This window comes from Phyllobates terribilis, unplaced genomic scaffold, assembly GCF_046119375.1.
Source record: "Phyllobates terribilis strain yellow unplaced genomic scaffold, ASM4611937v1 Scaffold_1__5_contigs__length_1240528914, whole genome shotgun sequence".
Lineage (NCBI taxonomy): Eukaryota > Metazoa > Chordata > Amphibia > Anura > Dendrobatidae > Phyllobates > Phyllobates terribilis.
In genome coordinates, this window is record NW_027362761.1 from 1035569304 (window position 1) to 1035583792 (window position 14489).

The following is a 14489-nucleotide window of genomic DNA, read 5'->3' on the forward strand; positions in this document are numbered from 1 at the left end:
GCCAAGGCTTTGGAGCAAATTTTTATTAAAGAAATCGCGAAATTACATAGGATTCCATCTGATACAGTTTCCGACTGGGTGGTTCAATTTATTTCCAAATTTTGGAAAGCATTTTCTGCTCGCTTAGGGATTCATCTTTCATTTTCATCCGCAGTCTAATGGGCAAACTGAATGAGTGAACCAGAGTCTTGAGACATTTAGGTGTTTTGTGCCTGAGAATCAGGAAGATTGGATTTCTTATTTACCTCTAGCTCAGTTCGCTGTGAATAACCATTGTCATGAATCTACTGGCAAGTCCTCATTTTTCGGTGCATATGGTTTTCATCCTCAATTCTGCTCCTTCAATGGGAATCGTTCTTCAGAAGTACCTGAGGAGGAATGGTTTTCTTCGTCTATTATATGAGTGTGGCAAGGTGTTCTTAATAATATGAGGAGGATGGGGTTCACATATAAAAGTATGGCTGATCGGAAATGCTTGGTGGATCCGGACCTGTGTGTTAGTGATTTGGTGTGGTTGTCCTCGAAAAACATTAAGTTGAAGGTTCCGTCTTGGGAACTGGGACCCAGATTCATCGGCCCCTATAAGATAGTTGCAGTCATCAATCCAGTAGCATTTCGCCTTGCTTTGCCACACACTTTTAAGATTCATCATAATGTGTTTCACCGATCACTTCTCAAAAAATATATTGCTTCCTCTGAACCATCTCCACCACTGCCTTCCTCAGCCATTGTTGATGGAAATGTGGAATTTCAGATAGCGAAGATTGTGGATTCTCGATTATTACTCCGATCTCTTCAATATTAGGTACACTGGAAGTGTTACAGTCCTGAGGAGAGAATGTGGGTACCAGAGTCTAATGTTCATGAAGCAGGTTTTTCACGCTTCACATCCAGATAAACTTGGTTCTGAGGTTCTGGACGTCCATCTTCGGAGAGGGGGTACTGTCAAGAGGATACCACAACAGAGAAGTGCCAGAAGATCGCTGCGTCTGGTTACACGAACTCCTGCACTGATTAGAACTGCTTCACCATCCTATTAAACTATTAAACAGTGCAGGTTTTCCTTGCTCTGTCACTGCAAAGGTTAATCAGTTCAGTTGATCTCCAGGAGCTCTCCATCCTGTTTGTTTCAGCTGTTCTGAGTTGGCCACTCCCCTCTGGTATACATGCTAGTCACTGGCACAGTGCCAGTGATAGTTTTTTCATTTCCTGGTTTGGAGTTGAAGGAGAAGTTCAGTGTTTGGAGTAGATGGTTGGAGAGTTTTTCAGGATATTTCTGTGTGGAGTTGGTTTGCGTGTTTATCCTTATCCTCTCCCATTTGATTTGTACCTCCTATTCCTCCCCTGTTTCCCACTCTGTTGTTTTGTGAGTGTATTTGTATGATTGTAGATTTCTTTTACCCTTGTCTGTTTATCACTGTCTGTTTGGTTAGTGTTTTCCAATACACTTTGGCATCACACCTCCCTGGGTGGGGGAGGGAAGAAATAAGAGTTAAGATATGAGCATAGCAAGGTACGAGACCCCGGCGTCATCACCATCTGGGGTCATCCAGGGAACAGGAATAGTCTAGGGTGCCCCTAGTTTGATGGATCGCATAGGTGCACACAGCCCCTTGTCACTACCTGACAATAACACTTCATTTTTAAGGTTAAAATCTCAAAAGCCCAATGTCCTGATCTGAAATACATTGTATCATTTTTCTCTAACAAAATAAATCTTGATTGTACAGTGTTTAAGAATAGTTGGGCAGAACTCGATAGTAATATTTAGACGTATGAATCATTCTGCTAACAATGATTTATTACTCCATATTTAATTCAAAGCAAAAAATGTGAACTGTTTAGATAAGGCCAATCTTCCATCCAAATTAGTCATACCTCCATTTCTGCAGTCTTTCTGGATAAAAACCATACTTGCATTGGGTCTGTTTTTCCTTTCATGCTCACTGGTCCTCTATACTGTAAATTAAACTGGGGGTCTGCATTTTCTGGACTCATAAGACATCTGAAAAATCAGGGAAATCATATAATTAAACAAAAAGTTCTGGTACAGAAGGACTAGACTTTTCCATGATAATCGTGATGACGTGTTACTTTTGATTAACGTTGCATGTAGTATCGCAAGGTAGTCTGCAGGTCACACCTTATACACTTGCAATATGGTGAACTAGCATAATATGATCTTACCATATAAAGATATAGATATATATATATATATATATATATATATACAGTACAGACCAAAAGTTTGGACACACCTTCTCATTTAAAGATTTTTCTGTATTTTCATGACTATGAAAATTGTACATTCACACTGAAGGCATCAAACCTATGAATTAACACATGTGAAATTATATACAAAAAAGTGTGAAACAACTCAAAATACATTTTATATTCTAGGTTCTTCAAAATAGCCACCTTTTGCTTTGATGACTGCTTTGCACACTCTTGGCATTCTCTTGATGAGCTTCAAGAGGTAGTCACCAGAAATGGTTTTCACTTCACAGGTGTGCCCTGTCAGGTTTAATAAGTGGGATTTCTTGCCTTATAAACGGGGTTAGGACCATCAGTTGTGTTGTGCAGAAGTCAGGTGGATACACAGCTGATAGTCCTACTGAATAGACTGTTAGAATTTGTATTATGGCAAGAAAAAAGCAGCTAAGTAAAGAAAAACGAGTGCCCATCATTACTTTAAGAAATGAAGATCAGTCAGTCCGAAAAATTGGGCAAACTTTGAAAGTGTCCCCAAGTGCAGTTGCAAAATCCATCAAGCGCTACAAAGAAACTGGCTCACATGAGGACCGCCCCAGGAAAGGAAGACCAAGAGTCACCTCTGCTTCTGAGGATAAGTTTATCCGAGTCACCAGCCTCAGAAATCGCAGGTTAACAGCAGCTCAGATTAGAGACCAGGTCAATGCCACATAGAGTTCTAGCAGCAGATACATCTCTTCAACAACTGTTAAGAGGAGACTTTGTGCAGCAGGCCTTCATGGTAAAATAGCTGCTAGGAAACCACTGCTAAGGACAGGCAACAAGCAGAAGAGACTTGTTTGGGCTAAAGAACACAAGGAATGGACATTAGACCAGTGGAAATCTGTGCTTTGGTCTGATGAGTCCAAATTTGAGATCTTTGGTTCCAACCACCGTGTCTTTGTGTGACGCAGAAAAGGTGAAAGCATGGACTCTACATGCCGGGTTCCCACCGTGAAGCATGGAGGAGGAGGTGTGATGGTGTGGGGGTGCTTTGCTGGTGACACTGTTGGGGATTTATTCAAAATTGTAGGCATAATGAACCAGCATGGCTACCACAGCATCTTACAGCGGCATGCTATTCCATCTGGTTTGCGTTTAGTTGGACCATCATTTATTTTTCAACAGGACAATGACCCCAAACACACCTCCAGGCTTTGTAAGGGCTATTTCACCAAGAAGGAGAGTGATGGGGTGCTACGCCAGATGACCTGACCTCCACAGTCACCAGACCTGAACCCAATCGAGATGGTTTGGGGTGAGCTGGACTGCAGAGTCAAGGCAAAAGGGCCAACAAGTGCTAAGCATCTCTGGGAACTCCTTCAAGATTGTTGGAAGACCATTTCCAGTGACTACCTCTTGAAGCTCATCAAGAGAATGCCAAGAGTGTGCAAAGCAGTCATCAAAGCAAAAGGTGGCTACTTTGAAGAACCTAGAATATAAGACATATTTTCAGTTGTTTCACACTTTTTTGTTAAGTATATAATTCCCATGTGTTAATTCATAGTTTTGATGCCTTCAGTGTGAATGTACAATTTTCATAGTCATGAAAATACAGAAAAATCTTTAAATGAGAAGGTGTGTCCAAACTTTTGGTCTTTACTGTATGTATATATTTATAATTGTAAATACATGTATATTTTTATATTATATACTATAAAAAAATTAATATGCTACATTTTATTGTCCGGAAATCTTGGCGACAACTGAACATTCCTGTTTTTCATTGTTCTTCATTATTTCCCATAAACATGTCATTTCATGCTTGGAAAATCAAAATCTCCAGCTTTTGATCCACACAAGAAAATCCACTTAGATGAATGATCCTGCCAGCCATTTTACCACACACGTCTATTTTAGAGAATAATTGTGCAATTCTCCATTCTCAGTCTGGCAATGCTACATCTCCGCCATAAGAACACCACAAATCAGTCATGATGGGCTTAGTATCTAGTTACTTGTGTCCTGATATATTTTCCAGCTGTATCAGAGGGGGAGTACGGTAAATCTTTTCATTTGGAGATTTCTGGACTTAAGTTATAACACCTCGTGAAGCTTTCATTGAGCATTCCATCCTTTTAATCTAGATAGGTGCTAGATGTCTCTAGCTGTCTCATTTAGTCCCGAAGGTATTACATTCACTATTGGACATCTTGGTCAGCTTGTATTAAAAACTTTATGATCTATCCATTCTAGAAAAATAGAGAAAGCTCACATCAGAGCAACCTACATATGAGCGTTTACAGTATGTCTAATAATATGAGGACGAATCAGACACAAACTGAATCTGTAGATTGGAAATTAGAAGGAAAAGTAAGAAGCTGATGAAAATTTAGATAATCTCAAATATTCACAGGTTGTTTCCTGTTCTCTGCATAGATTTCTTGAGTTCGGAGACATTGACCAATTATCTTGCTCTGAAGTTGTGTATTATCATAAAATTATGAGTACCCTATGTACATAGCTTCATTTTAGGGCTGACTGCAGACTTGCATGGTCTCTTAGTCTAGGACAGTACAGGTTCTGTTGGTGCAGAAATATTGTTCACTCCCCTACAAGCAATGCTTCATATGCCTCCATTTAAAAACAGAGGTTCAGTAGAGAATTTATGGACCTTTGTGACATCCCTAGTAAGTCTCCATACAAAAAAAGTTATTCCTCAGTGTGTGCATAAGGCCTAAGTACTTTTGTCTCCCTGACATTAACCAAAATAGCTGAGACATGCACAATAATGTAAAATTGGCTGCAATTTTCTTAAAGTTAATAGAGATTATCAATAAAGAATGGCAGCAGGAGATGTGGTGATGGTCTCATCACACATTAAACTAATGTAGACTGAACCCGCTGATATCAGTGGGCACAGCCGCCAGTCTAATGTGTATAATGGCCTCCTGACTCTCCTCTGACACATTCTTTCAGTTCTGGCAAAATAAGCCACTCTCAGGAGTCTGGATGCAGCTGTCTCATAGAGAACACAAGAGTGTTCGGAGTAGTGAGAGCTTGTGTGTAGAAGTCAGAAAAGATAGCAGCCGGCAAACCAATCTATTGTGTATGAGGCCCATTAGTTGGCCTCACGCAGTAGAGAGCTGTTGCCTGAATGACCATATTAGACCAACAGCTAACCATCCTGTCACCCAATACACACCCAACCTGACTGAGCATGCACCATAACCACCTTCTGATCTTGGAATTCCTAATAAGAGAGACTTAAAGGGGCTGTACCAAGAACAATGTACATATTAATCAATAGATCTTGGACTAATTAGTTCCACAATTGGATGTGTTATAAAAAATGTTCCTGTGCAGAGATAATCTTAGAAATGTGCCCCTGCTGTGTACTGTGTAAATGCCGTGTCTGACCGTCCAGGAACATTGTCTGATCATACCACAGCTCCTGGGCAGGGGAGGAAGCAAAAGAGTATAAAGACATTACAGCATGGGATCGAAGCTGGTTCTTTCTGAGAGGTAAAACATTGTTTGAAAACAGGCAGTGAAATGTTTTACCTCACAGAAAGAATCAACTGTGATCCCCTGCTGTAATGTCTGTATACTGTTTTGCTTCCTCCCCTGCCCAGGAGCTGTGGTATGATCAGACCATGTTCCTGCACGGTCAGACACGGCCATTACAAAGTACACAGCAGGGGCACATTTATAAGATTATCTCAGCACAGGGACATTTTATTTAAACACATCCAATTGTGGAAGTTATTATTATTCCAGGATCTATTGATTAAAATTAACTTTGTTCATTGGACAACCCATATAAAGTCTCATCACACATTAAACTAATGTAGACTGAACCCGCTGATATCAGTGGGCACAGCCGCCAGTCTAATGTGTATAATGGCCTCCTGACTCTCCTCTGACACATTCTTTTGGTTCTGGCAAAATAAGCCACTCTCAGGAGTCTGGATGCAGCTGTCTCATAGAGAAGTGTTCGGAGTAGTGAGAGCTTGTGTGTAGAAGTCAGAAAAGATAGCAGCCGGCAAACCAATCTATTGTGTATGAGGCCCATTAGTTGGCCTCACGCAGTAGAAAGCTGTTGCCTGAATGACCATATTAGACCAACAGCTAACCATCCTGTCACCCAATACACACCCAACCTGACTGAGTATGCAATTGATCCTCCACTTCTATAATATTTGCTATAAAGAGAATATTGAATAGCTTTCACAAATATTTAATGAGCACCCGGTCAAGCTGTAATCAGTGGGTTCCTATGATACTTCTAGTGTCAAGTACATGGAGGCTGGAAAATACATTGTTTACTTAAAACTGATTTTTTTGTCTTCACTGGAATTAAAATATTACTATAATTTATCATCATTTTTTTTTCAAAATGTTCTATTTACCTATTTTAATGGTCTTACCTGTATGTGTATTCCGATACATTTATTTTTCCCTTTTCTCCAGTTGTCTCTGTTCTACTAGTCAAATTGACAGTATTTCCAAACAGGCAGTAGCGCGGCATTCTCTGGCCAATAACGCCTGTCACCACTTCTCCTGTGTGAATGCCAATTGTGATCTAGGAAGAAGGAAGTACATGCAGTACATTCAATAAACCTTTTTTATAGCTTATTGTAGTCAATGGATAGTGATCGAGTCCACTGATTCTATTGGTCCTCTACTTTTTAAAGGCTAGCCGGACTCTGATCTTAGTGTCAGATAGGTAAAGGGAACATACGCCTGAACTTGATATGTTGTCAGAGTTCGACTGTAGAAGACTAGCAATCTGAATACTAATTACCCAGCGGCAGATGTGGAGACAAAAGTACAAATATGACAAAATTATGTAACTCTTTGTTAAATTTACAGGTCGTCTGTGAATAAAGACTCTGGTGCATATTTATCAAGGTAATGACACCAGAAATCTGACACCATTTGCACCAAAAATGGTCTTTTATGACTTGCATCTTATGTATTATGTGTTTTAGACACTTTCTGTGCCCTTGCCAACAAGGGGGCTTATCTTCAATGAAAATGGGTGTGACTTATTGGAAAAGGTTGTGACCTTACACACAACACAATGTGCCAAAAAATTGAGCAAGAATAGTAATACACATTTCTGGCACAACACAAGTCAAAAATAAAAGTGGTATAAAGTTAGACTAGACAGAGTCAAAATTATACAGATTTAACAAACACTATAAATCATCATGATAGATCTGCCATATTTGAAGACTGTGTTGTTTTAAAGGGTTGTCCAGTCTTAAGCAACAAGTCTGCAGTCACCATATGTGACTGAAGACTTGTGAATTCTTACTTCGAGCGCACTTCCGCGCTGTGATAATTCTCTGGTGCTAGCGCTGGGAGTGGGCGGTCATGTGACTGCAAGTATGCGATATGGAAACTCTCGGTCACATTCCGATTAGACTGTTTCCAGCCTCACTCAATATACTTGCATTGAGCGAGGCCACGCCCATTTAATCGGAATGTGACAGGGAGTATGCATATCACATACCTGCAGTCACATGTCCACCTTCTCCCAGCGCAGGCACCATAGAAACCTCACAGTGCACGTGATGTGACTGCAAACTTGTAGCTGAAGACTGGACAACCCCTTAAAGACCTTTAGTTAAGATGGCTTAGCTAAAGGATATGATAAACTAGTATATTAGGTCGGAGGATGTGTAGTCTGGAAAGAAATCCTCATAATAACTTTGGGCAACAAAACATATTCTGAATGACTATGTACCTGCACAGATTCCCCATCTACTTGAATTTGTCCAGCAATCTCCATCATATCTAAGGCCAGGTGACATATAGACCTTGCATGGTGGACACATGGTTCTGGAAGGCCACTCACTGTCATATACTTATCCCCAATGGTTTCAACCTAAATAGAATAAATTTTTTCATTATTCCAAGGAACACACTATTATTTACATGAATGTTTAAGTAGATTGATTTAGACATGGGAAACAGTATTGGGGCACTTTATACCAGGTAGATACAGAACAAATGGTTGGTCCTCGCAAAATGCAAATTGATTCCTCTTTATTGGTATAAATCAATAGAAAAAGTGTAAACCAGTAAAAGGCAGTAACGGAGATGCTCAGCAAGCAACAGCCATATTGTGTTACATTACACTTGTATGGGACTTCCTAATAAAGCACCAGAGTGAAATATTCCACACTCCCACACTGTGACAAGCGGTGGAACTGTTGTCCCAATCCCTTGTAACAGGGATTAATGATTTACCACCTCCATCTTAACTCCGTAGTGGATTAAAGACATTTTCTTGGTATATAACATTGATGATTTAATCTTCCAATAGGTTTTCAATTTCAGAAGGTTGGGAATCCATCACTTAGAAACTGATCTGAGTAGTGGACAACAACTTTAATTTACAAGTTAGCTTAAAAAATGACAGAAAAAAATAATGAAAAAATGAATTCTTTATTAATACATAATAACATATCATAATAGACACACCAGGGTGTCTGTTCAGGTGCATGCCTGCCTCATTAAAGGGATGGTCCGAAGTCCAAAGTAATTTTCATCCTAAATACCTCTCTAGTTAGTGCCATAATCTAAACTATTTTCTAATATACTTGCATTCCTCCCTAACTACACTATCTAGCTGCTTTTCTTTTTTTCACTTTTTGATAACACTTTGTTTGAGAATCTCAGTGCATGCTGGAATACTCAAACGAAGCGTCATCAGGAGTCGGGACTGTGGTCACTATTGCAGCCACTGACCCTTCCTGAAACTAAGCATCTTTAGTTATGCTCGTTTCAAAGGCTGGGCTAGTCCCAGTGTTATGTGCACATTGACAGCGCGCCCTGCTGTCAGCTCAGACCAGCAGTAATGAGCCAGCAACAGAGTGCATAGTCAGAATACCTGGCGTGCAGAGCCCAGTGATGTCACTTGCAGAGGCCGTGCTGGTCTCTGCACACTGGGTATTCTGACAAGGAGCTCTCGTTACTGCTGATCTGAACCGGCAACAGAGAGCGCATATTTTTTTTTTTTTTTCTCATTTTGTAAGGTGGTTTGTAGATTAATTACTTAAATATGTTGGTTATTTTGTCATGTTCTTACTACTCCTTTATGTGGTTTGTGGGTGATATATGTGAAAAAAATAAAGTTCATACGGATGTTTGTTTGGCCAATTATTGGTGTATATTATATTTGTTTTTTTTTGTTTTGTCTCTTCTAGTTTGGCACTATCATAAGTAAATAATGTTACTGATCTTAAAAGAACCTTCTTGATAAAATGTGGTATTTTATATTTTTTGGAAGCTCTTAGTGACATTTGTCAAATCTACACATTTTATAGTGAATATGGATAAATATCTTGTTGTACTTACAGGCCTCTGAGACTACATTTGATATTACAATTCCTAAAGTAGAGCTCGTCTGGGCACAGCACACGGGATGATTTGATGCAAAGGAATGTGCCAACAATTTGTGCCACAGATTATAATACATGAGACGTAATGGAACTTCCATTACCATGGATATCACTTAGATGTGGGGCTAATGTATGATATGTTAATTGTGTAAGAGAAAACCTTCTGATGGAACAGATTTGTTCTTGAGTTGTTAATGCATAAATGTTGGTCCTTTACATTTAAGATTGAACATTGCTATAATAGGACTGCAATTGTTATTTTTGGCTCAGTTTCCCAAGTTGACAGGCATAAATAGACAAGATATGAAAAAAATTGCTTTATTTACAACATAAAAACTTTGTTTTTTTTAGGTTAGTAATCCCAGGCCACTCATTTTGGAATATTTAGTATGTTGAGTCAACACATCTGTAGATGTATTTTTAATAAACTCAGTATCAGTTATATAACACTCATCTGCCTTTAAGGGAATCTGTCAGCAGATTTTTGCTATATAATCTGAAAACAGCATGAGGTAGGGGTTGAGACAAAGATTTCAGGTATGTGTCACTAATAAGGCTGTGTGCCCATGATGCATTTTTTAAGCGTTTCCACAGCGGCAAAAAAGCTGCAGAAACGCTTAAAAAATGCATGGTAGAAGGTCTGCCATGTTCCCCAATGATAATCCGCATGTCCTGTGCACATGCTGCGGAAATTTCCGCTGCGGATTATCATTGCGGAAAAATCCGCAGCACTACAAATTATTTTGCGGAAGTGCTGCGTTTTCGCCGCCACTTACTTGCATTAGATCGCATGGATTACGTATCATTGTATATGTAGATGCGCATTCCATGCGTTCTAATGTGCGGATGGTACCCAAGTCTAGAGAAGAGGAGACTATCCTCCGGACCCGGGTACCATAGAAAACTGTAAAAAAAAAGAATAAAATAAAAAATAAATATATACTTACCTTCTGGCGGCCCGCGGTGCGTTCCTCCTCGCATGCCGGCAGTTCGCGATGGACTGAAGGACCTGCGCTGACGTCATAGTCATGTGACGGGTCACGCGACGCTGTCGGCAGGTCCTTCAGTCTACCGCTGTCGGCAGCCGGGACTGTGAAGCAAGACTGCGGGGGCCATCGGAAGGTAAGTATAGATTTATTTATTTTATTTTTTACATTCTCTCGGGTCACACTATATAAATCCATGCCATTTGCATGGATTTATATAGTGTGACCAAGTTGACATTCACTTTCCAAGTGATGCTAAAACCGCTTGGAAAGCGCTTGTTAACCCGCATGCGGATATGCAAGTGAAGAACGCTTCACATCCGCATGTCCCTGGCAGGAAAACGCATGTACAATCCGCATGCGTTTTTTTTCTGCCAGGGAGATGCAGAAACGCTCAGGAAAAAATCCTGAGCATTTCTGCATCGTGGGCACATAGCCTTAGGCTGTGTGCTGTTGTTTACTTATAATGAAGGATTTATTACCAAGACCTTATCATTGCACGGACTACAGCAGCTACAGTGTAAGACCTAGTCAGACTCCGCCTCTCCTCTGATAAGCAGCTCACTGTCAATAGACAATGTACATAGGGAGCCTGGTGTGGGTGAGTATAGCTTCCTGAGCTCTGCTACATGTTACATCTAAGAATTCTAATTGTGTCACAACTACTGCACCCAGTAAACTAAGTGATACATCGTTGAAATCAGCACCTCTTTTCCTACATTATGCTGCTCTCAGATAAGGTAGCAAAAACCTGCGACAGATTCCCTTTCGTAAGACCCATCATAATTATTTTAGGGTAAATCATTGATTATATAAGTATTTTCTGGCTAATGAACAGATTACGCAGATTTGTATTCTTCAATGAAAATTTTAAATATATTTACCTTATAGACAAAAGGATTCTTTCGAGAGTCAGTTAAAATATCGAATCTTGTGTATACGTCATTCAGCAAATTGACAATCTTCATGGCTCCTTCACCGGAAGCATGTTTGCTGCAGAATGCATTAAATCCTACAATGCCACTAAACAGGATTGTGACATTGTCATATCGCATGGCTGGGACCGGCCGCTTATGTCTGAGCTCATTAGCAACAGAAGGTGGGAGCACTGAGTACAGCAAGCTGCAAAGGGAAAAAGGATGGCGCACAGATAGTTAAAGTGTAACTGAGAAGTATTGCTATAAATCATATTCTTAAAGCGTAATCGTTGTTTTAATTTTTATCTGATAAATCAATATTACACATGGAAATAAGAAACTTTGTAATATATCTGATCAGAAAAATCTGCTTCTTTCTCTGCCAAAATTGATACTGATTCTCCTATTATTGAGATAGGAGATGGCAGCGGCTACTGATAAAATTCTATGTAGACGGGAGCTATGTCTCTAGCTCCTCCCTACTCCACATCCACATAGAATTGTATCTGTAGTAACCGCCATCTCCTATCTCAGTAATGGGAAAGTCTGTCTTCACTGAATACAATTTTGATAATAACTCATCAATTTTGGAAGAGAAAGGTAGCAACTTTCTCTGATAAAAATATATCTTTTGTGAACTATTGATTTATGAAATAAAAATCAAAACAATGGCTACTCTTTAAAGAGTAACCCTCATTTTTATTTTTATTTCATAAATCAATAGTACACATATATCTTATCACAAAAAAGTGCTTCTTTCTCCCCCTGGACTGATTTTTCATGTTCAATTCTTGGGTAAAATCTTTAAGGGTATGTGCCCAAGATGCGTACCAGCCTGCGGCCCCGACGCTGTGGAATAGTTGTCGGCGGCTTCTGCCCCCATTTACTTCAAGGTATTTGGGTATTTTGCTTGTCTTTGTTTTTTCCCTGTCTAGTGGCCTTATGTGAACATGCATTTACATTTTGCATGCACATCAATTTACGCTTCAATTCAGACTCCCAGGTTTTTTCTCTGTAGTTTAGTGTGCTTCAGTGCATATAAGGGTGTGGCCGCCCTTTGTCTGAGCTGAAAGGTTCATTCTGCCTCTCAGGTCCATGCTTCTACTAAGGGTTCAGTCTCTACGCTCTTGCCCATATGCATGTCACTTGACAAATGGTAAGGTTTTAATATTAGAGTTAGGACTGTCCCATAAGGGTTGCCGTGACGTTGCGGGGTGACTTTTACATTATTTTGATCAAAATTTATGTTAACTAAATACCCTTTATTATTTATCATTATTTTTATGCACTGTGCGATTTATCTATTTACTTCTAGGTATTTGGGTATTTTGCTTGTCTTTGGTTTTTCACAGACATTGTTCTGCAAGTTCTCCTGAAATAACAGTTACAGATCTCCATAGAAGTTTATGAGCACCAACTGTCATCTCATAATTCAGTAAGGGTAATAAATCTGTATTTACTGAATACAGATATTACCTGCATTTTGAGAATGAATGATTTGTTTAGAAGGAGAAAGAAGTTTTTTCAAGTGTACTATTAATTGATGGAGTAAAAAACATGAAACGATGGTTATGCTTTAAAGATCTGGCAGTTGATGATTAGACAGTGGTGAAAGGTTGACTTATAAGTAGAGATGAGCGTTGTTCTACTCGAACTGTTCGCCAATCTCAAATTCGAGCTGTTTTGGGCGGTGTTCGATCCGTTCGGCGAACACGAACAATTTGATAAAAATTCGGCTGTTCGAGGTTATGTTCGATAACTGTTCGTGCACCAAAATCATAACTGGATTTTTTCTCAGTAATGATGAAAATTAATGTTAATACGCAGTTTGAGTGTACAGCGGGGTGGGGGGAGGGGCAGGGGATGGATCTCTGCAGGAACAATGAAGATCTCCATTTTTTTTTCTCTTTCCCGCATTTGCAGTGGGGAGGTGCAATCTGTCAGCCTATCAGCAGCGCACACACGGAGCGAAGTGCTTTTTTTCACACAAGCAAGGGCATGTGTCATTGGCAGTGTATGTCACATGTCCTTGCCCTATAAGACCAAGCCATTTTCCCCGTCGCCACCATTTTCTCACTGCTGCAGCTGCGTGTTAGACGGCACCGCTGTTGCTGTGTGCGCTATACCTTGTTAATTTCAAGCCAATTTTCGCACAAATCTACAGATAGCTTGGGAGTAGGGAATAGTTGTGATTGCAGTCCTTTTAAGGACTAGGTTACAGCATTTCCTACGACTTTTATCAGGGAGGTCTGTGCTCTTAAATAGATAGGTTGTGGGAGTAAAGACTAATTGTAATTGGAGTCCTTTTCAGGACTAGGTTACATCAGTTCCTATCAGTTTTTGCCAGGCAGGTCTGTGCCAGTGCTGTGCAAGTTTTTTTCACAGCATTTGGCTGAATCTAGCAAAGCTAATCCTTTTTGGCCTATTGCAGAGTGTGTTAGTCAGTGGAGTAGCCTATCTGTGCTGCAAGATATACCACCTGTGTATAGAATACCAATTTTTTTACTGCACCTAGTGAAGTAAAATCTTTTGGGCATAGCATCATTCTATTAGTCCATCTATACAGACCTCCATCAGGTTGCAAATTAAAACTAATTTTTATCTGCATCTACAGTACCTCTGAAAAAATATTTGGGCTTCTAGCTGTGTGTGGGACTTGTTGTATTAGTCCATCTATACTAACCTCCATCAGGTTGCAAACTGAATATATTTTTTTCTGCATCTACCTCTGAAAAAATATTTGGGCTTCTAGCAGTGTGTCGGACTTTCTCTATTAGTCCATCTATACTGACCTCCATCAGGTTGTAAATTAAAAATAATTTGTATCTGCATCTACAGTACCTCTGAAAAAATATTTGGGCTTCTAGCTGTGTGTGGGACTTGTTGTATTAGTCCATCTATACTGACCTCCATCAGGTTGCAAATTAAAAATAATTTTTATCTGCATCTACAGTACCTCTGAAAAAATATTTGGGCTTCTA

General features: G+C 39.7%; 1 protein-coding gene across 1 annotated transcript in view; it reads right to left on the minus strand.

Annotated features, from left to right (window-relative positions):
- Window positions 1-14489, minus strand: part of GUCY1B1 (guanylate cyclase 1 soluble subunit beta 1) — a 113466-nt gene that overhangs the window by 17557 nt on the left and 81420 nt on the right. Inside the window, exons 10-13 of the mRNA XM_073644957.1 lie at window positions 11476-11713; window positions 7946-8086; window positions 6621-6775; window positions 1879-2005 (exon numbers count right to left, since the gene is read on the minus strand). Coding sequence (XP_073501058.1) covers window positions 1879-2005; window positions 6621-6775; window positions 7946-8086; window positions 11476-11713 — 661 coding nt within the window. The remainder of the gene's footprint in view (window positions 1-1878; window positions 2006-6620; window positions 6776-7945; window positions 8087-11475; window positions 11714-14489) is intronic.